Below are 25,291 nucleotides of genomic sequence, written 5' to 3'. Positions count from 1 at the left end.
GTGGCGGTCGAAAAAGTGAGAGTTCCAGAAAAACATGTACTTCTGCTTTATTGACTATGCCAAAGCCTTTGACTGTGTGGATCACAACAAACTGTAGAAAATTCTTAAAGAGATAGGAGTATCAGGCTACTTGACCTGCCTCTTGAGAAATCTGTATGCAGGTCAGGAAGCAACAGTTAGAACTGGACATAGAACAGACTGCTTCCAAATATGGAAAGGAGTATGTCAAGGCTGTATATTGTCACCCTGCTTATTTAACTTATATGAGAGTACATCATGGGAAACGCTGAGCTGGATGAAGCACAAGCTGGAATCAAGATTGTCAGGAGAAATACCAATAACCTCAGATATGCAGATGACACCACCCTTATGGCAAAAAGTGAAGAGGAAACTAAAAAGCCTCTTGATGAAAGTAAAAGAGAAGAGTGAAAAAGTTGGCATAAAACAACATTCAGAAAACTAAGAACATGGCATCTGGTCCCATCACTTCATGGTAAATAGATGGGGAAACAGTGGAAACAGTGACAGACCTTATTTTTTACGGCTCAAAAATCACGGCAGATGGTGACTGCAGCCATGAAATTAAAAGATGCTTGCTCCTTGGAAGAAAAGTTATGACCAACCTAGACAGCATATTAAAAAGCAGAGACATTACTTTGCCAACAAAGGTCTGCCTAGTCAAAGCTATGGTTTTTCTAATGGTCACATATGGATGTGAGAGTTGGACTATAAAGCAAGCTGAATGCTGAAGAACTAATGCTTTTAAACTGTGGTGTTAGAGAAGACTCTTGAGAGTCCCTTGGACAGCAAGGAGATCTAACCGGTCCATCCTAAAGGAAATCAACCCTGAAAATTTAATGGAAGGACTGATGTTGAAGCTGAAACTCCAATACTTCGGCCACCTAATGTGAAGAACTGACTCAACTGAAAAGACCCTGATGCTGGTAAAGATTGAAGGCAGAAGGAGAAGGGGACAACAGAGGATGAGATGGTTGGATGGCATCATCAACTCAAAGGTCATGAGTTTGAGTATTGACATGACTCCAGGACATGATCCTGGAGTTGGTGATGGACAGGGAGGCCTGGTGTGCTGCAGTCCATGGGGTTGCCAAGAATTGAACACGACTAAGCGACTGAACTGAACTGAATAGTGGTGGTGGTTCAGTCGCTAAGTTATGTCCCACTGTTGCGACCTCATGGGCTATAGCCCCCCATGGTCCTCTGTCCATGGGATTATCCTAGGCAAGACACTGGCATGGGTTGCCATTTCCTCCTCCAGATCTTCCAAACCCAGGGATCAAACCTGGGTGTCCTTTGCAGTCTGATTCTGTACCAACTGAGCCACCATGGAAGCAAGAGTAATAATGTTTTAGTAATGGAGTTAATAAGTCCCTGAATAAAGGATGCTATGGATCTACCAAGAGTATGTGCATGTTAGGTCACTTCAGTCATATCGGACTCTTTGCAACCCTATGGACTATGGCCTGCTAGGCTCCTCTGTTCATGGGATTCTCTAGGCAAGAATACTGGAGTGGGTTGCCATGCCTTACTCCAAGGTATCTTCCCCACTCAGGGATCGAACCCAAGTCTCTTTAAGTTTCCTGCATTGGCAAGAGGGTTCTTTACCACTAGCACCACCAGCAAAGTCTACATATAATGGAGGTAGAGTCAAAAGGGTTTACTAATGGATGATTTCGCCTATATAAGAGAATGAAAGGAATCAAAGTTGAGAAATAATCTGGTGCTAAGTTATTTGGGGGAGAATGTGCAGGGGACAGAGAAATTAATAGAGGAAAGATAAACAGCTCAATTTTAGATGTGTATTTGAGATATGTGAGACATCATTTGTAAGCAATAGACATCTGAACCCTCTGTTGTTACCTTTTGATCTTGGCCACAGTAATTGCATACCTTTTTTACTAAGAACCATCTTCTATTTATCTTTTTATGTACATTACCCAGCAACATGTACATAATTATACAATGACAATTACGTACATTGTCCAGCTTGGGCTGGACAGTTTGTACTTCATACATATTTAATAATCTCAAAAATAACGCTTTCCCCTTAACATTACATTTATCAGTATGTCCTCATTCAGACTGTAAAACTTCAGATGTCTCTAGTCTAGGTCTTCAGAACAGTGTTTGAATCTTAAAAGAATACTAATCTGGGTCCAATTCATTTTGCAGTCTAGCCAGCTTCCCACTACCCCACCACTCCCATGGCTGGTTTTAAAATTTAAATTGTGATTTATCAAAAAACAACAAAAAAACACCAACTCAAGATGCTCCCACTTGAGGAAGGACGGACTGCTTTTCAAAGTCAGCACTGGACCACAGCACATTTCCTGATAGTTCCAAACTACAGTGGGGGTCCTGTTAATTGTGGTCTTGACCCAGACCCTCCCAACCCACCTCCTTTCCCCCAACAACTAGACTTAGGAAAAAATAAAATGGCAGCAGAAGCTTAATTTGCAACAATCTATAAATCTGCTTCAACTTCTGCAATTTTAGATTGCAACTTCAACATTTTAGATTGAGTTCTAAAAAAAAAAAAAAAGATCATTTAACATTGTTGATTTCTGTGGTGTCTATCTTGCTTAGTAACAATTTTGTTATAGGTCACTATAGAAATTTTACTTTTAAGAAAGTTGCATAAGAATCTGCCATATAACAAGGTGTTGCTAATTATAATTAGCCCAAGCTACTCTCCAAGAAAGGCTTCCTCAGAATTAGGTTAAGTGTGTAGCTTATTCTTTCCTTGTTCCCCCAAAGTGTGCTCTCTGCTCCGTAAATATGTGTAACTTTCAATATATTTAAAGGCAGGGCAAATCTTATGTCCATACTTCCCAATTAGCTTGGCATGATGCCCTACAATAAAGTGCCTGAGTATTTTTCACATGGGTATCTCTTTTACAAAGGAAGATGAAAATATCTTTTACCAGGGTGTGTAACTGAACAAGTATATAACTAAACTTTCTCATTCCTATGGTTGTAGGGTCTATTATCGGTTAATACTTTTTCAGGTTGAATCATTTATTAGATCAAGGCATACTGCAAAGTTGCTTATAATCCCTTGCCTAAAAAGTGAGGTCAAATAATGTTAAGACGCCAAAGATCAGCCTGTACAATCCTCTTCTATTTCTATTCAACAGTCATCAATCCAAAGGAATCAAACAAAGAACAAAAAATGTATAGTTTTCTTCCAATTCCAATTAATTTCCATTGGTAATAGAACTGAAATGCAACACACTCGCTTGGCAGACTTACTAAAAATTTCAGGTTGGGCAGTTGAGATAAAATCATGACTAAACACTTGCCAAATCCACCCTCACTTACCTCCTTTCTCAGCATTACCTCCCCCAAATAATTCCTCAAATAAAAAACTAGATGAGTCAACCCCAAATTTGAAGTGTAGGAGCCAAAAACCCCTAACACCTCTCCCCCTAAACACTACAGAAGCTAACCAAGGCTTAGGGGTGTGAGCCACAGACCAGACACACTTGCTATTTGCTCTTTTATTTTCCCAGTGAGTAGCAGATGTGTTCCTGTCAACCAGTTATGTGAGCTGACAGGGAGGACAAGGCATTCAGGAAATCTGCTTAAAGCACCAAGTCTTTCAGCAACAGTCATATCAATACTAAACCACAACAGCATATAACCAACCACATCAACCACACCCTCATCTGTCCTGGACATGTATTCTATAGTTTCTTGCATAAGTTACTAAAAATTAAGTCTTATGCCTGGCAAATTACATACAATCCATAATATGCAGTTATTGCTACCATGTCTTCCCTCTATCAATGATACACTGGTCTCTTCTTTTAGGAATAAGTTCAATTTTCATGTATTAGAGGCTCTAGCTGATTTCTTTACTCCTATCTGGGATGCTACTTGAAGGAAAAGGGAACTTGGGGTGGTTGTGAAATGTTTTTAAAAAACACTAAGTTAAATCAAATTTTAAACAGGTTCCTTAAGCAAGATGTCTCAGACTCTTTTAATATGATGAGATGCATTATTATAAGTCTGGGGGGTAGGGGAATAAAGCGTACAGCAAGTGCAAAGCATATTTGGCTCACAGAATCCTTTTCATGGAACACACTGAAAAATGCTGTTTTAGGTATATGTTTATACAGGCTAGCTTGGTACTTACTTTGTAACAGAGTCTATGAAAAAAATCATGCTTTGTGTTTGAAACATCCTGTTTAGAAACAAACTTGTGGAACACAACCTAATCACATCCATTTGCACATCTCCCGCCACTGTATAACTGTACTTTTAAGATTTTTCCTAAATGGTGTGTAAACCTCAAATAAAATTTCCAAATTTCTTCAGATTAAATATAAAAACTCAAACTAAACACTTGAAAAATGTTACTCCTAAAGCACACGACGTGTATCAAAAATCCAAATGAAGTTTACTTGTAAGGTACAACTTCAAAAATGAAGGAATTTCTACACCTAAAAAGGCATGAATAGAGAGTATGAAATTTAGTTATATCCTGTCATTTGGCATGTATGAAACACTGAAACCAAAGAACTTGGCCAAGAATATTTTCCTCACTTAGTAAGATATCTGCTCTGCGTGGTTGTTTGGAGGATTGTATCTTAAGACACCAAGCACAATGCTGGGCAACTAAACAAATCACTTTCACAGTGTAGTCCAAGACCCTCTTCTGGTATCCACAACACAAGACCTGGGTAGGAAGAAAAGAAAATCCACACACAAGCAATTGTCATATGACCGTATTTTATTACAATATGTTCAGTGTACTAATGTTAAGAGGAAAAAATGTAAACAAAATGAAAGTCTAGGGAAAAATGGCACTTTGCTTTAATCTTCAATTTGAAGTTATTTTTAACAATCCATTTATACCATTTTATGTCTCAGTTTTTAAAGAGCATCACTGCTGAATTTCAGACTGAAAAATGAATACACAGAAAAGATGACATCAAGAGTTAAGCAGAGAAGAGATACTGATTAAAAAACTGAAAGTAAAATCTACTTTGGCTAGAACTGAACACTGACAGATAACTTTCTCCAAAGGAAAATATAACTTGAGTCATAAAGGTTCATTTTTTGTTTAGTTCAATACCACATCAATTAGAAACTCATGACAATGATAACAATTTTACTCAGTCACATTCGATTACCTAAAATTCTACTGAGCATGCTATTTGCCATGTCTTATTCCTCTGAGATAACTATCTATTTCCGGAAACCAGAAATGCAAGTTTGCCTGTGATTGAAGTTTCAACAAATAATTTGTAGAAAACACCAAAGGATCAGTTGTTAAAGTTCCTACCTGTTCTTCACTGTATAGCAGCTATTTCTACAAATAAAGAGCACATGAATACTTCCTAAGAACTTGAAATGAGAAAACCAAAAACAGAGATCTGTGTGTATGAACATATGTACACATATATGTATAAGCTTAAATACCCCCAGACAAGTTTAAACAGAGAATACCTCAATATTCTAAATTCAGAAAGTAGGGATAAACACTGTCTAGTTTATCGATCAGTGGGACTACTAGCTTATGTTTTAGTTAGAGCACTATACCTGCAGTTCAGAAGTACTGATTAGATTCCATTAAAAAAGAAGACATCCAAACTAATAAAAACATTCTTCTAACAGTAAATAATTCTCCCACTTTTTACTTATTTTGACATTTGATATTTCCATAAGCTTGCAAGTGGAAGATAAGCTGCTCAATAAAAGCCAATTCAAATATACAATATACAGAAATTACTTAAAAAGTCTGCTCATATAATGGATTCTTTAGGTACTAACAAAAAATTAAAATACAAATAATTGACTAGAAATGTAATCTAAGATACACAGGAACTGCACTTCATTTTAGGGGGAAAAAGTCCAAATCTTATTGTGTTAGAAGAATAAAGAACATTTGTCATAGTATACATTATCATATTTCCTTAAAGCAGGAACTATTTTAAGCTTTTAAATTAAAAAGTGTTCAGAATTCTGTTTATACATTCAGGAACTATCATATCACTGGTTACACACAATTCTCTCATCATGCAAAAAAACCTCAGTTGTTTTCTAAGGTCTAAGTAAGTCAAACAATAAACTAATAATAGCACTTTAATTAGCAAGCTGTAAGTCAGAGACATGTAGAAAATTCTGCAGCTGAATTGTATTTCCTGTCTAGTACCGATGCTATTCATTTTCTCCATGTATTAGAAGAATGAATAGGCATTAATAGTCAAAGTAAGATTTTCATTGTTGCAGCAAATGACAGAGTATGTGAGAAAAGGAAAAGTTTCCAATGTCATGACAATCTTTATGATCCATCATAAAGGTACAGAATCTGTGCGTATGTGTGGAAAGGAGTAAGAGACAAAGGCAGGAGTTTAACACAGGTATATAAAGGGAATGCTGAAACTATATTAGAATTATATTTATTGAAAGACTGATCTGAAGTCTGCCCATGGAGTGTACAGAAAAGTCAGAGCAGACGTTAGTGCAAATTTAATCTGACAATTTATTTATGGAAAAAACCTAGTTTTGATGAGAAAAAATTTAATCCTTTCCTTGTAAACATAAAAGAAACTCAACAGGAATTTTAAAGGTAGTATGCCAGAAAATGCAACAGTAACTCATAACATACTCCTTTTCAATTAAACAGACAAGTTGAAGACACGTTGTTAAAATACTTTTCAGACTGAATATATTTATCAGCCTATATGATCTGCTGTTCTAACTGGATCTTGATTTTTTAAAAACCCAACCTTTTATAAGAGCTATCACATCTAGAAGTGAAGAAAATAAATTAGATCCCCTCTCCCTCCCCAAAAGATATTAATTTCTAAAGCATAAAAAGCTATATATCTTATACAAATTAACCAGTGTTCTTACAAAAGTAACGTAGTTTTGGATGACATTATGCTGTATTTGTGGTGAAGTACTAGGCACAAGAATATATGTATCAATTAGGCATTTTAAGTCTAATTAGTCTCTTAAGTTATTTAATTCTTGGCAATATATAATAACTGGTACGTATTTTGGTACTTAAGTCATGAATTGTAGAGAACAAGAAGCAGTATATTATCGTAACAGAGTTTGTATTTGACAATTACTGTGTTGAAAAAAATCTCTTCTATGAACTCTGTGATTTGTTTTGCAGTTGGTCACTTGTAGCAGATCCTGCAATGATATAAGAAAAAATAGCAATATCATTTGTTTGTTGAGTATTGCCAAACTTGGAACCACCTGAGCTAAAGTTCCCTTCCACTGCTACAGATGATAAATGAATAGAAAAAAAATCTAAAAAACAAGACATAGTTCATGCAGACTGAACAATATCAAAGAATCTGTATACCCTGTAATAAAGAGCAGAATAGGTGTATCTGCTTAGTGGTAGAACAAACAGGTTTCACACTGAACACTTCGGTGAGTAAGTCACAAATGGAAAGCTAAGAGTTTATGACAACTCAAATATTCAAAGTTATAGAATATTTGCATTTACAATATAAAAATGGCAAAATATTTCCTTAAATATACCACAGACAAAGGCCAAAGTTATTTTTCAAAAGCTGTGGCTTAAAAAAGAAATCCCTTTAACCTCTGACACAGCAGTGCCAGCACAAATTTCCAATAGCAAATGAGGGGTATTCCCAGTGCTCTGTTAGAGCTGCTACAAATGGATATTGAAAGTGGGCGCAGACATTGATGAAAAGTTATAACCAAAGAAATGTTTATGCTGAATACAACAAAAGAAATCACCAAGATATAGATATAGGTCACCTAAAAATAGATAATAAATTTAAAAAGAGAGTAAAGAGAAACATATAGATTCAATAATCACTCAAGGTAAGAGTTTGTTCATGTTAAATACAAGCTGAACAGAATATGGTGAATAAAATCAAAAGGCAGTGCTAATTGAAAGGAAACAAACTGAAAAGCAAAAGCATAACATGGAGTAACAAAAAAATACTGCAATCTTGATGTTATAATGAGACACAGTCATCGGGTTCTTCCATAAAAATCACTTACATTTCATATGCTCACCAAAACCATAATATAATAATTATTTACTTTCTTAAGACTTAACCATCTAAGGCACAACACATAAAAGTAAGTTACGTCTTCACTCAAAAGTACCAGTCTGCAGTACAGAATAGGCAGATGGGCATAAAATCTGCATTAATGGTATAGAAGATTCACCTTTGTTGAATGCCAGAGTAAGTTTATTAAAAATAAAAACAGATTTCCTATGATTGATCAAGAGTTGGTAGGCTGCAGGAGCAGGTTGTTTGAGACTTAAACAAAAACTGGCCAATAACTTGTCAACCCAACAGTCAAGAGTCAACACTGGAAGGATATGACATACTTTATACCTGAAGGGATGTCAAAACAGATCTTCCATGTTAAAAACCTGTTTCTTTTAAAAGTTTTAACTGACATTGTTACAACAAATAAAATATGATCTGAAACATTAAAAATAAAGTATATCTTAATATGAAGATAGACATCACTGCTTAAAGCCAGTAGACCAAACAACATAGACATACAGCACAACCTATGTACTTAAGACAACTTGAGCATAAAAACATTATTTTCAAACTGGCCCATAGAGGTTGAAGTTTTCTACCCTTTGGCATAAAAAGTAAATTCTAGCAAAATTTTCTGAGCTTCTTCGAAGTTTCAAGCAAAATAAAATATATTACTTAGGCACAAACGATCACAAGTGTCTCAGTGATACTTCCAAAACATCTAACCTTGACTTGATTCTTCCATATTCATGCTTTCTCCAGCTGCAGTCTCTGACATTTCTTCATCCTCCTCCTCATCATTTAGGTCTTTTGAGATTAATTGTCTAGCTAACTTAATATTCAGTCCTTCATTGTAGTGAAGCTTCCTTTTCATTTCAAACTGTCGCTTTTTTTCTACAAGATTGAAAAAAAAAAAAAAAGTAGGCACAGGAAGTCTTTAGCTCAAAGACTGGCAAACTACAGCCTGTGTCTATTTGGTAAGTAAAGTACTGATATTATTGGAACACAGTCACACTCATTTGTTTTGTAATGCTTAAATATACTTTTGTATTCAGTAGCAGAGTTGAGTAGCTGCACTAGAGACCATATGGCCCTCAAAATCTAAAATATTTACTGTCTGGCTCTTTACAGAAAAAGTTTACCAACCTTTGCCTTAGATGGTTTGTGTGTCCATCTTAATGGAAGACTAAGAGCTTTTAGTAGTTTTATTTGTGAAGGAAACTTAAAGATACAGGAAACTTCTCCAGAGTTGAATAGGATAAAGGAAAACTATAATACCATATACGTATACTATGTACAAAGGCTGCATGAATGCACATGTGCATATACACACATACAAAATAAGACTCGGCAATTAACAGTCATTAATTCTGGATCAAGGAATTATGGGGTGATTTTAGTATTCTCAAATTTTCTATTTTTACAATTAAGAAAAACTTCCTTTTAAAAGTGCTTATTGTCCATGAAGTCATCACAGAAGCATAAAAATAGCTGTAAATCAACACAACCAACCATATTTTATCAATATATAGGACTTTAAAGATCTATTGTTTATCAAGAAATATTTTATAATTTCTTAGACCTGTAAATTAAAAAACAAAAAAGGGGTTGACATAAAATTGCCACTGTTCATTTTGTAAAGAGCATTAAAATTCACTCACCATAGGTTTATTAGTGTATTCATAAATGTGTTTTAGTGCCAAAAAAGCATAAGAGAAACCTCTTTAAATAAGGCTATTCAAAGTACTTTCTAAATGTCCTCTAATTCCCTCTCTCAAACCTTCAACTCCTACAGTGGAAGCATGGAGTCTTAACCACTGGACCATCAGGCAAGTCACTCCAAGTTTTTATCATCTACACTTATTTATGTCTTAAAAACAGGTATTTACAGTTCATGTCACTACTGATCAAATACTTTTCAGCCTCTATTTGGGTTGGGAGAGGAAAGTTCTGAAATCAATATCCATCTTATCATCCCATAAACATTTGTTTCAAATTACCAAGATCTTGCCAGGCATCTTTCCTTCTTTTCTAAGTCACTTTTCTGATTTTACTCTCTGAGAGTATCATATTTTAAAAGAAAGTAAAATTTTAAAAAAAAATCAATAAAAGACCAAATCCTTATGACTAAATTTTTAGTGATGAATTTCAGACAATGTAAAAGCCAATACTAAAAAACAACAAAAATTGGTTCTAACTGCCTCCATTACCAGATATATTTACTAAAAAGATAAGACTTTTTCTCAGTACAAAGTAATACACGTTCTCTTTAATGTAACTTGGAAAAAAAAATTTTTTTTAATAGTACAATCTTAAAACATCCATTTCCTTAAATAATCACTAACATTTTATAATTTGACTTTTTTATAAAAATGTGTATTTTATAAAGATTAATTATATTTTGTTGCATATGTTGTTTTCTCACTACATAGTTAGAATGGCCACATCCCAGGAAGCTCAGTTTATGCCTATTGTCTAGTGGAACTATAACAGTGACTCTTTTGCTCTTAAAATGATCCAGAATTTAGACAATAAAGTATATGAAGATACAGTAAAATTCTGCCACATACATAGCAGATTTACTACATAATTTTAAAAGGTTATTAAGTAATGAGTTATAACTTAATCCCCTTGGTCAAAGGTTTCTGATTTCCCCCTTTGTATTTTCATTGTTTTTTTATGATGTAATATACAGGTAACCCTTGAAAAATGTGGGGGTCAGGAGCACCTACTCTCATCACAGTTGAAATCCACATTTAACCTTACAGTTGTCCCTTCATATTTGCAGTTTTGCATCTGTGCATTCAACCAGATTGTCTACTGCTGTAATAGGTGTTTAGTATAATTGGACCTGCACAGAACAAACCCATGTTGTTCAAGGGTCAACTATGCATAATTCTAAGAGATATTAAACTTGGGTTTCGCTTGTTAGAGATATTTTTCATTTTGGAATACTCAAAATTTATTACATGATTTATGTACTCATTCTATAGAAAGCTGCTAACACAAGTGGTCTCAACCTTCTTTGAGTATTAATTTTACTTATAATCTTTGTATGGCAGAGCAACATAATACAAAAGAGTACAAAACAAAAATTTTAAGGTTTCAGGCTCGGCTATAATGATAATCAACTATATCCACTGAACCTGGCAAGTAAATTATCCTTTTTCTACTTTCCTTTATTGTTTTCCAAAATATAATGCAGAATATACCAATTATTTTAAGTTATTAAAATCTAGTATTTCCTGTGTTCTTGCTTGGAGAATCCCACGGATGGGGGAGCCTGGTGGGCAGCCGTCTATGGGGTCGCACAGAGTCAGACACGACTGAAGCGACTTAGCAGCAGACTTAGCAGCAGCAACAATATGTCAGATCCAATGCTAAGTGCTTTAAATTCTTTATTTCATTTAATGAATCTAAATATTTTAAAGCCTCCAATTTAGAAATGAGGATCATTTCTGAGGGTCAGAGAAATTAAGCAAATTAGATAAGCGACATACCTGGAGTATAAACTTTGATTTATCTGATTCTATAGCCAATATTTTAATTGTTATGCAACTAGTTACAAGATAAAATCTTCTGAGAATGTTTTCAATAAACAAGGATGTTCAGACACATAATTTGTTTAAAAGCATTAAAAACACCTGTATCAGTAATACTACTACTGGGAACATGAAAAACTTGTGAAAACTGTAACTAGTAAAATGGTCCCCCCTGCTGGTTAACTCATGGAACTACAATTTGAGGGGGAAATTACTTAATGAAAACTGGTGACGGAATAAAAAAACTTGGTTCTCAATACATCATGTTTTCAGAGAATAAGGAATTAGCAAGCTCAAGGAACAATTTCTATCTGAAAACTCTTTTCAAGGGCCTCATGGGGTATATTTTCAGAAAATAGGAAGTCACCAAGGGCAGAAGATAGATAGTATCATCAATATAATACAACCTGAGATCACGCTATATATAAGATTTCTCTCTTGTATAGCAATTAGGCTCAGACTGTTGCTGTTGGTTTTTATTTTTTTGGCTCAGATTGTTTAGTTCAATAAACTACATTCTATATACGATAGGAGGGAATAGCCAATTTTACCTTTGTAGCTGCATGACAAAAATCCTGACAGCTAACTAGCAAATATTTGCAATCTTAATTCTAGAGTTTCTAAATTTCTTTACAGTACAGATAGTTTCCACATTTCAAGGCTTCAAGTAATAATCTTTCTTTTTTTAAGTTTTTTTTTCTTTTTTCATGCATCCTTTCACCCTAACATAGGCTTGGTTTCCCTTTTAAGAATAATTGAAAACAAATTATATATGCAATTTTTAATTCTTGAGGTCACACATTCACATGCTTCAAAATTACTAAAAGCAACAAAGTGAAACAGCTTTCTTCTTTCCTTACCTCCACAGATAAGCACTAATACTTGTAAAAGCAGGAACATGAATAGGTAGCAATGCTTAACTGTGTATGCACCATAGGGACTAAAAGAGCCTTTTTCATCAATGTTGACAGGACTATTTTTATCTCCTTTCCTATGACATTACTGTTCTTTTTGTTCAATGGGACCTAATAAAAAATCTTTACTTCAAGTCTGATTCATCTGGTAAACTTCACCACTGTCTTTTTGTTTGTTTGTTTGTTTACGGGATGATTTATTACAGAGATTCATCTGAGCTATCTTGAAAGATGACAACTGGCATTTCAAGAGAATCATTTGTTAGAAACAAACAAACAAAAATTAATTTTTTGAAAACAGAGGCTGGTTTAGTTAACAAACTCTAAGCTCTCTAATTTCACTCAGCTAGGATCTTCCCTTGCTGCTGCTGCTAAGTCGTTTCAGTCGTGTCTGACTCTGAGCGACCCCGTAGACGGCAGCCCATCAGGCTCCACCGTCCCTGGGATTCTCCAGGCAAGACCACTGGAGTGGGTTGCCATTTCCTTCTCCCACCACTGTCTTAATACAGAAAAAACTACAAGCAATTAGCTCTTACTGCGATCCACTTTAAGATTATCCAAATACTCAATGACTCTAAACACATTAATTTAATAAACATTTACTGAGCATCTACCTAGTATAGATGCTTAGTACAAAGAAAGGAACACTTGTAGTCACTTCAGAGATGGCAATATTTTCTTGAAATGAGGGGGGACAAAGCTGACATACAATAAACCCACATGAGTAGAATCTGAGTTAAAGAAAGAAACTACCTCGTTCTTCAGGTGAGAGGTCACTATCCTCATCTCCACTGCTTTCTTGTTCACGAACTCGATACTTTGGTTCCAAGCTTTCAGCAGCAGCAGCAGTTAATCTATATAATAATAATTTACAAAGAAATCAACATTATGACTGTCTTATATTAGTTGAGTGTCTTATTCAACTTTTGAGTCTCATAAAAGCATCTAAAGAATATTAGTATGCTAGCCATAACCTGATGAGGGGGGAAAAAAAGCCAGAGAATGGTAATAGGTATAGAAAACAATAAACAAGAAAAGTGGAGACAAATCTATGAACAGCAAAGGAACAGAACTTTTTTAGGAATTCAACTTATTTTTACCTATCTCACTTGTATCTTTAATACCCAGGTAGCAGGATATTAAAAAAAAAAAAAAAAAATCTCTATGCAGGCAATCAACATAGGGAATCTGTATACCAGCTTCTGGTACTCATCTACATACTTTGATTTTAACCTAGAAATAAGACTATACAGGTTGCTATGAAAAATCTAGATGAAACTTAATTCATTTAGCACATGCTTTTTATTTACACTTGTACAAGTAAAGTAAAATGTCTTTAACTCTGCAAAATTAAACACAGCTTTACAGTTGTGGAATATGCTTTATAGTTACCAATACTTACTTCCGAGCTAAGATATCTGGGGTCAGGGCTTCAGTGGTTTCTGAATCACTCAATGCATCTTCATCATCAGCTACCATACTAAGATGACAAACACACTATAAATTAATACTTGAACTATAATTTTTTAAGCAGGAAACAAGGTAGAGAACATAATGCTACTAACCAGAGTATCAATATATTTATGGCTCTGTTGTCATCTTTGAAGTTTAATTTTAAATTGTTTCTATTCGATGCAAATACTTAAAAGTATAGCACCAATCAAGAAAAGCCTCCAAATAATTAAAAAAAAAAAAAAACTACTGCAATCATGAAAATAAATATTGAAAACAAATCACCTGGGAAAAAAAGAAATCAACATTTCAATTATTCTATACAGCAGGAGGAACAATTAATTCAAAAGAAATCCCATGTGGTTTTAGAATATGTATTTGTACATTAACCTGGCTTCCCTGGTGGCTCAGACAGTAAAGAATCTGCCTGCAATGAAGGAGACCCAGTTTGATCCCTGAGTCAGGAATATCCCCTGGAGAAAGAAATGGCCACCCACTTCAGTATTCTTGCCTGGAGAATTCCATGGACAAAGGAGCCTGGTGGGCTACAGTCCATGTGTCGTCCACGTATCGTAAAGAGTTGGACATGACCGAGCAACTAACACTTTTCTTTTCACTGAAGATAAGACGCAAAGGATCTATGCAGATACAGGTTAAGTAAAATAACAAAATTAGATACTAAGACCTAGGAAGTTTAAAAATTATTTAGCTTTCCCAATCTACTTTCTAATGAAAAATTTGCTCTCCACTTAATGGCAAAAAAAATGGTTATCTTTATTATTTAAATATAAACAGTTTTAAAACAATGGCTGCTGCTGCTGCTGCTAAGTCGCTTCAGTTGTGTCCGACTCTGTGTGACCTGTTTTTTTTTTTTAATCATGTTCGATCTTAATTTTTTTAGGATATGTATCTCCAAGCAACACATATAAGGGATTTCTACTACCTTTACTGAAAAGGAAGAAAGCATTGACTTTGGATTCTGGTACAATGAAACTCAAGATATGTTTTAAAGTATACATCTGTAATTAGGGGCAAATTAGGAGGATCACTTTCATAAATGATATGTCTATTTCTTCCTTCAAGATTTACTTTTCAGTATCTGTACTCCTATTTCATTATGTCCTCCCTTTGTCACAATCTTCATGTTTATTCTTGTTTTTACTGTTTTTGCTATCATCAATTTATTTCCTCTTCCAAAGTTTCATCCATTGACTTAAAACATAATTTAACTCTATTTTTTTTTAAATTTATCTATCTAGTTATTTATTTTGCTGCGCCAGGTCTTAGTTGTGAGATCTAGTTCCCTGACTAGGGATCAAACCTGGGCCCCCTGCACTAGGAGTGCAGTCTTAGCCACTGGACCATCAGGGAAGTCCCTCTAACTCTGTTTTAATAGTAACTTCTGGATTTCTGTTGTCTTACTTCAGTGACAAACATAAATATTTAGTCCTGAAAATCTTTTTTCTATACAATCTAGGCATGATCTGAATTAAGTATTTCTAACTTATTTAGAAACCCATTATGTTTACTGGTGCATTAGTCTTCATACTTACTACAGCCACACACTATCATTTTAATATTCATTAAAAACAATTCTGGGAAGACTCAAAACTAACAATTCCAATGCAATTATATGAACTACAATATCATTTAAGTTAAAAAATAAGGACATGAGATAGCAGTAATGTCCACTTTTTTTTTGCATGGGTTAAAAAAGAGTTAACCATCTGTGAAATTATCCCTTTTCTGCAAAGAGAACGAATAAGGCCCTGCTATCTACTTAAGAAGAAGCAAACAAGCCCAACTCTCGTCTTCCTTTTTACAAATAGATTACTTTAAGGAAGGCAGAAGTCACTCATCTCAGCATATCATTAGCAGCTAGGGACGACTGAGGTGCAATAAATATACATCGAATACTATAACTGTAACATAAAAAATGGATTTCATCAAGTTCCATGTTATTTATACTATCACACAAAAATATGCAGGTAGGTTATTAATTAGTGTTCCAGTAACAAATATTAAAAAAAAACCAACTGAGAAAAGGAATGATGTGCACAAACACTACCTGTGGTAAGGAGTGCTAGGCTCGTCTATCTTCATTAAACCGTAGTCTTTGTCTGCTGGATGATAGGTCGCCAGGATGTTCATTTCATCCCACTTCTGGGACTTTTTACTAAAATAAAATTTTTAAAATTTTCCTTAATGTAGTAAAAGACAAAAAACACCCAAATATCACATTTCAATTTCTATTTGACTGCTAACTTCTATTTTCACATCTACTTTCTTGGAATAGAAACTAACTTGGGTAAATGCTGTAAGTAACTATAAAATATAAGTAAATATTTCATAGAATACTTAGTGCCCATATATTAAAAACACATCACAGTTGTTCCTTGGGGTATTGATTCCAGGACCCACATGGATACCAAAACCCAAGGATGCTCAAATCTCCTCTATAACATGGTAGAGTATCTGCAGATAATCTCGTACACCCTCCCATATACATTATATCATTACTAGATTACTTATAATACCTAATAAATATAAATAGTCATAAATACAATATAAAAACTATGCAAATAAATAGCTGCTGGCACATAGTAAATTCAAGTTTTGTTTTTTTTAATTTTCTGGAAATTTTTTTTTTCTAGAATATTTTTGATCCATAGTTGGTTGAATCTCAGGATACAGAAACTGTGGATACACAGGAATACTCAGATTCTTCACTGGGCATTTATAAAAAACTATTATGACATGTTTCATCTTCATCTAGCCTATAGAACAACAGCAAAAACTGGAATTTATACATTGTTTGATCTCAACAGTTAAGGATTTTGGATCCATCATATATTTTTAACAGTTTGATGAAAAAAACACAACAGGAATATTTTTCTTGGCGTATTTTTTTTTTTTAGCAGTATCCATAACAATCAATGGAGAAGGAAATGGCAACCCACTCCAATATTCTTGCCTGGAGAATCCCATGGACAGAAGAACCTGGCAGGCTACAGTCTGTGGGGTTGCAAGAGTTGGATACAACTTAGCAACTAAACCACCACCAATACCATAACAATCAAAAGAATCAGAACATAAAACTACAGAGAAAATCTCACTAAATTCAGATACTATTAATGAAGATTTAGATTGTACATAAACTTATAGTTCAGTTTTCTAAGATTTTATCTTTTTATTTTCATTTTTTTAAATTTGCTAAGAAATGGTATATTCAGATCACCTGAGATAAATCTACTTATGAAAACTAGAAATGCTTTCTAAGTTTTTTATGAATATTTATTAGTATCTATCCAACAAAATAACTTACACAACTACTAAGGTGATCAATAATGCCTTAATTACAAACCTTTATCTACTCATTAAAAAGGACAAAAATGACCTCTCTGCAGGTCAACAACATTGTTACATATACAATTTATGACTTGATTATATACTTGAAACTAAAACTACTTTAAAAAGAATGTGGATTTTACACAGATTCAAATCATCCTTTCCATATTTGTTCCACATTGGTGACATTTTACTGCAGATATTTTCAATTTTCCTAGATCTTCCAATACCTGATCTTCAAATGCTCTTGAAGAATGACACACTTAAAATTTTAGTATCATATTCTTTTCTTCATATTCTAAGTCACCTTAAAAATTACATGGGCCCACTCATGGCAGGTGAGCCTGACTTTACATTCTTTTGCTTTCTACACTAAAATGCCCACAGTGTCCCCATTTAAGACTAAGCACTTTTTTCCTTCATATTTTTATTGTGGTAAAATATACATAATACAAAGTTCACCATTTTTCAGTGTATAGTTCTGTGGCATTAAGTACGTTCATATTATTGTACAACCGTATGCTTTTCAACACTGTCTAGGTTTGTCTTCACTTTGCTGCCAAGAAGCAGTCGTCTTCTGATTCCATGGCTGCAGTCACCATCCACAGTGATTCTGGAGCCCAAGAAGAGGAAATCTGTCACTACTTCCACCTTTTCCCCTTCTATTTGCCATGCAGTAATGGGGCTGGGTGCCATGATCTTAGTTTTAATATTTAGTCCTAAGCTGGCTCTTTCACTCTCCTCCTTCACCCTCATCAAGAGGCTCTTTAGTTCCTCTTCACTTTCTGCCATTAGTGTGGTATCATCCATGTATCTGAGTTTGTTGATGTGTCTCTCACCTATCTTGATTTCAACCTGTAACTCATCCAGCCCAGCATTTCTCATCATGTGCTCAGCGTATAGGTTAAATAGAGTGACAGCAGACAGCCCTGTTGTACTCCTTTCTCAATCTTGAACCAATCAGTTGTTCCATACAGGGTTCTAACTGTTGCTTCTTGACCTGCATACAGGTTTCTCAGGAGACAGGTGAGATGGTCTGGTATTCCCATCTCTCTGAGAATTTTCCAGTTTGTCATGATCCACACAGTCAAAGGCTTTAGTGTAGTCGATGAAACAGAGACAGATGTATCTATATTACATTACAATAAAATATTTTTAAAATAAACATATACAAAATGACTTTATGTGTCACACTAATCTCACACTAAAAATAAATAATGCTAGCAATCTTTAATTAAAAACAATAAATTTCTCATCATTAGAAGAATGAATATGGCCCTTGCAGTTACAAGGGTACCCCTCAAATGCTGTAAATCTGTTCTGCAAGATAAACAATAGAAGAAAAGAACTGTAGGATATAAGACATATTTTCCTAAAATTAAGGATAAAATTTAATAAGCACAACCTTAGCACCTTAACCCACTAACAATTTTGACTTCTGTATATTCTTTCCACTCCATATAACAAGAAAAAATACCCAAGCTATCACAGTATATAAAAAAGTATAGACAAAACAGTACATATAGTATACATAAAAACAGCTCCTACATCAGTATATGTATTTTATCATAAGCTGCTTGTATTTTCTAGTCTTTACCTTTTTAGTATTACATGCATAATATTCAATAATAAACTATTCTCCTAATGTTAAATGTTTAGATTGAATCCAATGTCTTCCTACTTAAAGCAGAAATGTTTGTGCATATTCTATTCAGTGATATTTTTAGGATAATGAAATGGCAATCCACTCCAGTATTTTGCCTGGAGAATCCCATGGACGAAGAGCCTGGTGGGTTACAGTCCACGGGGTCACAAAGAGTCGGACACGACTGAGCGACTTCACTTTCACTTCACTAGGGACAAGCATATTTGGGTTAAATTGAAGAGCTCTGTAGATCACTCCATGTTGCCACATAGCCTTTTTCTTTTTTACGAGAGCACTGTTTGTAATGTCCCCAAATAATTGCTAAAACTTTGCCAGGACTGGGTATCTGGGTATTTTGCCCACCTGAGCAGGTATAAATTGATATTTAAACACTGCTTTATGTCTGGTTTCTCTGCTTATAACCTAATAAATAATGGAAAAAAATGCTTATTTTACTTTCCTTGTGTGAACTGTTTGCATCCTTTGCCTATTTGCTGGAAACATTCTCATTAATTTGAGTTGTTTATAGCTACATAAATGTAAAGAACACACTCAAATTTATGAGAAGGTTTAAACACATTATATATAACTCAAAGGTATGTATAAGGTATAAACCATATTATAAAGAACCACCTTGTTGGGTTATTTTTTGTACTTTGCTTGCCATTTACTTTCTACTATAAAGAGAATTAAAGTTTTATATATCCAAAGCTTCAGTCTACTTCTTCAACACAACACTATGAGAAAAAGAAATCCTTACACTGGCAAGATCCAGAGAAATAATATCTTGCAAAACCATGAATTTAAATAAGGGCATAAAACAACAAGCTCCAAAGAACGTTAGAAATTCTTAGGAGGAAAGTAGTGAAGTCGGAGAAACTGCGAAGAAGACAAAGAATACCCGAATTAGCATCTCTTAAATTTTGGTAGAATTAACATCACTTGAGCAACAAAATCCAAGGAGTGAATTTGAGTTTAATCCCAATACTACCACAACCATTCCTATGACCTTCACTGGGCCATTAATGGCACTTAGGAAAAACAGTGGCACAATCACTTACACTGAAAACCAGCCGTGAGGGTGACAGCACTGCTGGTTTCAGCTGCTCCCTCTTGGGTGACGGGCCTCCCTGCAGCCTCAGTCTGCACCAGAAAAAGTCACCACTTCTCACTTTCACGTAGATAACTCATATGATGCCATCCATCTCAAAGACCTACATACTTCTTGTTGCTTGCGACTTTTTAATTTTTATCCGAGTTTGGAAGCAGGATTTTACTTCAATGTGTTAAACTTTAAGCCCACATTTCAAAAAATGGTTCTTTCTTAAATGAAGATTCAACTTCTATAGGTTGACAAAGTACAATACTTTAAGGCTGAACAATTAAAGACTTAACAATAAAAGCAATTAGTAAATAAAAGTCACTTTTGGAAAACTTGAGTCAGTGAGCCTTTGACCATATTCAATATCCCTTTATAGGCAGAAAATGAGAAAGTTGAAGTATGATTACATAAAATTATGTTAAAGGAAATTAAACACAATCTTTCCAAGCAGAATTTGCCACATTACCTAAGACTACTACAGCATATGAATTAAACACAGTGAATCCAAAGCATGCTGTGTACACAATCCTGTAAGTACGGAAAATTAGGTTTCTATACTTTTAATAGAATAAGACTAACATTTGAAGTACTGTGTTAAACATTTTACATTTAGTAACTCATTTAATAATTAAACTAGGCAGGACTATAATGAATAACTCATTGTTTAAGTCACAGACCTAGTAAGTAGTAAACAGGATCTGAACCCAGGCGTCCGGCCCCATTACTAATCAGTAACCCTAAACACTTCTAATAAGACAAAATTTAGTAACACTTAACATTATATTTTCAGCAATCCCAAATGCACATTTTTCTTTTTAATATTTCTGAAAACAAAATACATCTTAAAATGGATGACATCTTATAATTGGCAGCATTTTTTTTTTCTTGCTGTGACATAAAATCATGGTACATCTTAAAATCAATGATGTCTTGCTTTGATGAAGTACATGTACTTACTCACTGTAACTGTTATGTCTGACATTCACCGGTTGTTTACAATATTCAAAGTATTCAGAAAGAACGGGAATCCCACAATAATGGGGATGATAGTGGTGTTCTAACTAGTGGTATTTTAATACTAGCAGTGTGCTACAGTGTACTGAGATTATCTATGCCTAATTTTATGTGGATTCTATCCAGTTTTAATTGAACTAACCCTCAGAAAGGGGTACCTGAAATAACTACTCATTAAAGATAACAGTACCAATGCAAAGTATAAAGAATAAGAAAATAACAGCACTGTGACATTAAAAAAAAAGATGGTTTGACAAGGACTGTATTAACAGAGTCCTGAAGACTATTTGAAATATGGCAGTATATAAACCTCACTTTAAGTATACTTTGAACCTTGACATATTATCTAATTGTAAATAAACATATTTGAAACATATTTCATGTTTTCCTAATAAATGATGCACAATCAAAAAGTTGAGAGACCACAGAATAGCACATCTCAATTATGACTTAAAAACCCCTTAGTAACATCTCTTTGTGTTACATAAACATTAAGTTATACCCTCTTACAATTGATGGGGTGGGGGAGTGGTTTGTGCAGAAAAGGGAAACCACCACTGTATTTCACATGATAAAGGCACCAATAAAAGGTATGGTTATTCATGGATTCTGTATTTGGAAATTTGCCTACTTGCTAAAATTTACCTGTAACTTCAAAATCAATACTGGAGGAGCTTTCTCTCTTTCACACATGCATAGACTGGGAAAAATCTGAGTAGCTGAACATGCACATGTTCCTAGCTGAGATTAAACCTTGTTTCAGCTCTCTTACTGTAAATGTGTCCTTTTCACAGTCCTATTTAGTGCCATGTTTTTTGCTTTTTTGGTGAACTGGCTGTTCAAAATGGCTCCCAAGGACAGTGCTTAACTGCTATCTAGTGCTCCTAAGCCCAGGAAAGCTGTGAAGTGCTTTATGGAGAAAATGTGTGTTAGACGAACTTCTTCATTCAGGTATGAGTTACAGCGCTGTTGGCCATGTGTTCAATGTTAATGAATCAATATATATTAAATTAGGTGTCTTAAACAAACAAATTTTTAAAAGGTGATGAAAATGCTGTGACCACCAGCTTACAGTAACCTATTTTTATATTTCTTCTAGGACTAACAGTTCAGCATGAACTAATCCAGCGTTTGTGGTGACTTTACAGAACATAATTACTCAGAACACTGAGAACTGACTTAAATTCCTGGTCATTTTCACATTAATTAATATGAGATTATTTTGCCTTAAACTCTGGTTCCAACATTTAAAGATAGACCATTACACTGTATTTTTTTAGTTTCTGAAGTTTAAGTGCATTGTAATTGAAAGAGCTATTTATTTCAGTCCTTTATAAACAAAAGGAAAAATACTGGGTGTCATTAAAGTTAAACATTACAAAAAGTTTGTTTCAAATATATTCAACTATACTTTCATTGTTTGCGTTCAAAGACGCTCTCATAAAGTCACTAATATTGGTTGTATGAACTGTGACATAAATAACAATGTACATTGTATTACCAAAAGAATTACTTTATTTCTTTTATAGTCATACAACACTTACCATGAAAAAACCCATGCCTTTTACTACTTAGAACCAAACATCATAAACCTCAATCAATTAGGGCTTGGCAACTCCCTTTGAAGATAGGACTATAACCTTCTAATTTAGACAAGTCAAGGCCAACTGCCCTGAAAAAGGCCACTCTTAAATGAATCTGCCCTGGTGGCAGCTTCTAGAGAAGGAGCAGCCCTGTGTAAGTAAACCAGTCTAGTAAAGTGGCTTTCCAGGCAGGACTTGGAAGGTAATCCTAATCAATTTATATAAAGACGCCAATACCCAGAGTGGGGCCACCAGAAATTACAGCAGACAGGTTGAGAATAAACAGAAGTAGGGAAAGACAGAAGAAAATCTAAGCAGCTACTTGGTAGCCAAACAGAAAGAAGCTCACGCTGGAGAATAACTAAATAATTGAAATGCTACTGAGAACCACAGTGCTGCCGCCGAATACCCTGAAGTCATCTAAGAGCCTTCCATAGTTTGGTTTTTAGACTATCTTAGTCTTCCTGTTACAGCTATGTCTGGTAAGATTCCATTTTTTATAGTCCCATTACAACCCCCAATCTGAAGCAGCTTACCCCAAACAGAGGTTGGAAAATTGCATGTAAGAGTCAAACACCCAGGAGTACGAGAGTTGCTAGGTCCTTTCCAATCCCCAAAGGCCACGATTCTAAGCTATGATCTTACTTCATGTTTTCCTCAAGACAACACCATCACCAAACTGTAGTTCCTTTTATAGCTCTAAAATGATCTTTTTAAACAGGTGTGCCCTAGTTCCAATATTCAAAGTTTTCGGGAACATCCTAATTTTAGCTTTATGACTTCACAGATTTCAACAACTTTTCTTAAGCCTTATTTCCAGTATGTAAGAGTCCTTGTATGCTAGCCCCTCTATGACTTCTAACCTAGTGTTTTATTTTACACTATATATTATCAGTTTTCCATCCTTTTTTTCCTACTGAGGACTGCACCTTGGGTATCTTTCTCTGAGCCATTAACATCTATTTCATTCTTTTAAAAGGCTGGTCTATTTTCCCATTATACTAATGTACTATAATTAATATTTCACTAGTCCTTCTTAATGGACCTTGGGTTGTTACCAATTATTTACTATCACATACAATACTATAGGTCAACATCTTTTCACATACGTATTTGCGAGTATGCAAAAGCAACTAAATTATCATGGCATCATTTTAACTTGGTACTTTCTGAACTGTTCTGAGCTTAAATATGTCTTTCAGGAGGAACAAAGACTAGAAAGCATTCAAATTCCTGTTGCAGATTCAAAAATAATTAGCAATAAGTAGCTTTCCATTAAACATAGATCAGACTGAGGAAATGTCTGTTTCTTTTAATGCAGAGATAATGACAAACCAGGACCCAAGGGAGTGAATGTGGCACGATGCTTTTCTTTCGATAATGTTCACCTAAAAAGGAATGACCGTGGAGGAAGGGCAATTAGAAAAATGGAGAAATCTCTTTTACGGAGGAGTCTCTTATTAGTCTACGACTGCATCTTAAAGGATTTCCAATCCAGGAAAATACACTTTAATTATTGAATTTTAGACACTCGGATACGAAGTGAAGTAATAACTGCTTAACAGGTGAAGCTTTACAACTTCAATTTGATTCTTTAATATTCCCAATCTCCAAAAGCTTAAAGATTCTGATGTATGTTTTAAAATTATTATATATGTATATATGTTAAACACACACATACAAACACACAGTAAACGTCATAGCTCTTGCCTTCTTTATAATCACTCCACCCCTAAGCCTGGCCGGCGGAGGGAGACCTGAGCCGCGCAGGGGCCGCAACTACGCAACCGCCCCGCCCGCCGGCCGCGCTCGGGCTCGGGATCTGGGGTTGGTCCGGCTGGGGGTCTGCAACGGCACGGGGGGAAAGGTGGGGCTTCCCAGGCTGACCCGGTGGACGAGCGGCTGCCCCTCTCGGCTCTCACCTCAGCTCTTCGTCGACACTCTTGCCGGGCTGTTCGGCCGAGGACACCACAGAGGAAGTCGTAGAGCTCTTGTTCTTCAGGATCCCCTTGATGGGCCGGTGCGAGGCCGTCGAGGCCGCCATTGCCTGCTGCTCCGGCGGTCGGCTCAGCGTCGCTGCTTGGCGCCGAGTTCAGGAAGGAAAGGGCTGGGCGCGAGCAGAAACTCGCCAGGCAGCCGCCGAGCCCGCCTGGGGCTGAAGCAGCCGCACCTGCTGTCGCGGAGACAGCCACCAGAGTTGTTGTCACGACACAACGACTCGGACGCTCTGGCGTCTAGCCGACGCCGCGTGGCTGGCGGCCCTCCGCGAGCCCTTGGCCACCGGCACTCTAACCGTGGCCCGCGGAGAGAAGCCGGCCTAGCGCCGGAACGACGCCGACGCTAATGCCAAGCGGGCCCGCCCTCTCGCGATATCTAGGGCGGGGCGGGGGCGGGGCGGGGGTGAGGGCGGGACAAGAACAATGCCAACCTCCTCGCCCCGCCCCCTCCCCGAGCCCTCTCGGTGAGTTAGCGCCAACCGCGGCTGGGGCTCTGAGAGCTGTTTCATAGACCCTTAGGAGAGGTTTACAGTTTGACTGTGTACCGAATGGTTAATCTCTGCAAGCACCGTCGCTCCCACCACTTCATGAGGTTCTTATTGTTCGTTGTGTATTTTATAGATCGGAAAATTGAGGCTCAAAGGTGACATCATTCCCCGAAGACATTAACTGA

General features: G+C 35.7%; 1 protein-coding gene across 1 annotated transcript; it reads right to left on the bottom strand.

The window, feature by feature from the left end:
• Positions 1-4,738: 4,738 nt before the first annotated feature.
• On the bottom strand, positions 4,739-24,978 carry PPP1R2 (protein phosphatase 1 regulatory inhibitor subunit 2). The gene is made up of 6 exons (XM_019957617.2): positions 24,544-24,978; positions 15,998-16,105; positions 13,880-13,957; positions 13,231-13,331; positions 8,748-8,915; positions 4,739-7,173 (listed from the first exon to the last, which is right to left on the bottom strand). Exons 1-6 carry the CDS (start codon positions 24,663-24,665, stop codon positions 7,127-7,129), a joined length of 624 nt encoding a protein of 207 aa, XP_019813176.1. The 5' UTR covers positions 24,666-24,978; the 3' UTR covers positions 4,739-7,126.
• Between the last annotated feature and the right edge of the window lie 313 nt (positions 24,979-25,291).

This window comes from Bos indicus, chromosome 1 (genome assembly GCF_029378745.1).
Source record: "Bos indicus isolate NIAB-ARS_2022 breed Sahiwal x Tharparkar chromosome 1, NIAB-ARS_B.indTharparkar_mat_pri_1.0, whole genome shotgun sequence".
Lineage (NCBI taxonomy): Eukaryota > Metazoa > Chordata > Mammalia > Artiodactyla > Bovidae > Bos > Bos indicus.
The sequence above is the reverse complement of the archived record's forward strand: the minus strand, read 5'-3'. Positions and strand labels throughout refer to the sequence as shown.

Excerpts from the sequence above, each read along its gene's own strand:
- PPP1R2 (XM_019957617.2), bottom strand. The coding sequence starts at position 24,665 with ATGGCGGCCTCGACGGCCTCGCACCGGCCCATCAAGGGGATCCTGAAG. Across the intron at positions 16,106-24,543 it reads AGTGTCGACGAAGAGCTGAG|TAAAAAGTCCCAGAAGTGGG; the intron begins GTGAGAGCCGAG and ends ATTTTATTTTAG. Across the intron at positions 7,174-8,747 it reads TATGGAAGAATCAAGTCAAG|GATCTGCTACAAGTGACCAA; the intron begins GTTAGATGTTTT and ends ATATCATTGCAG.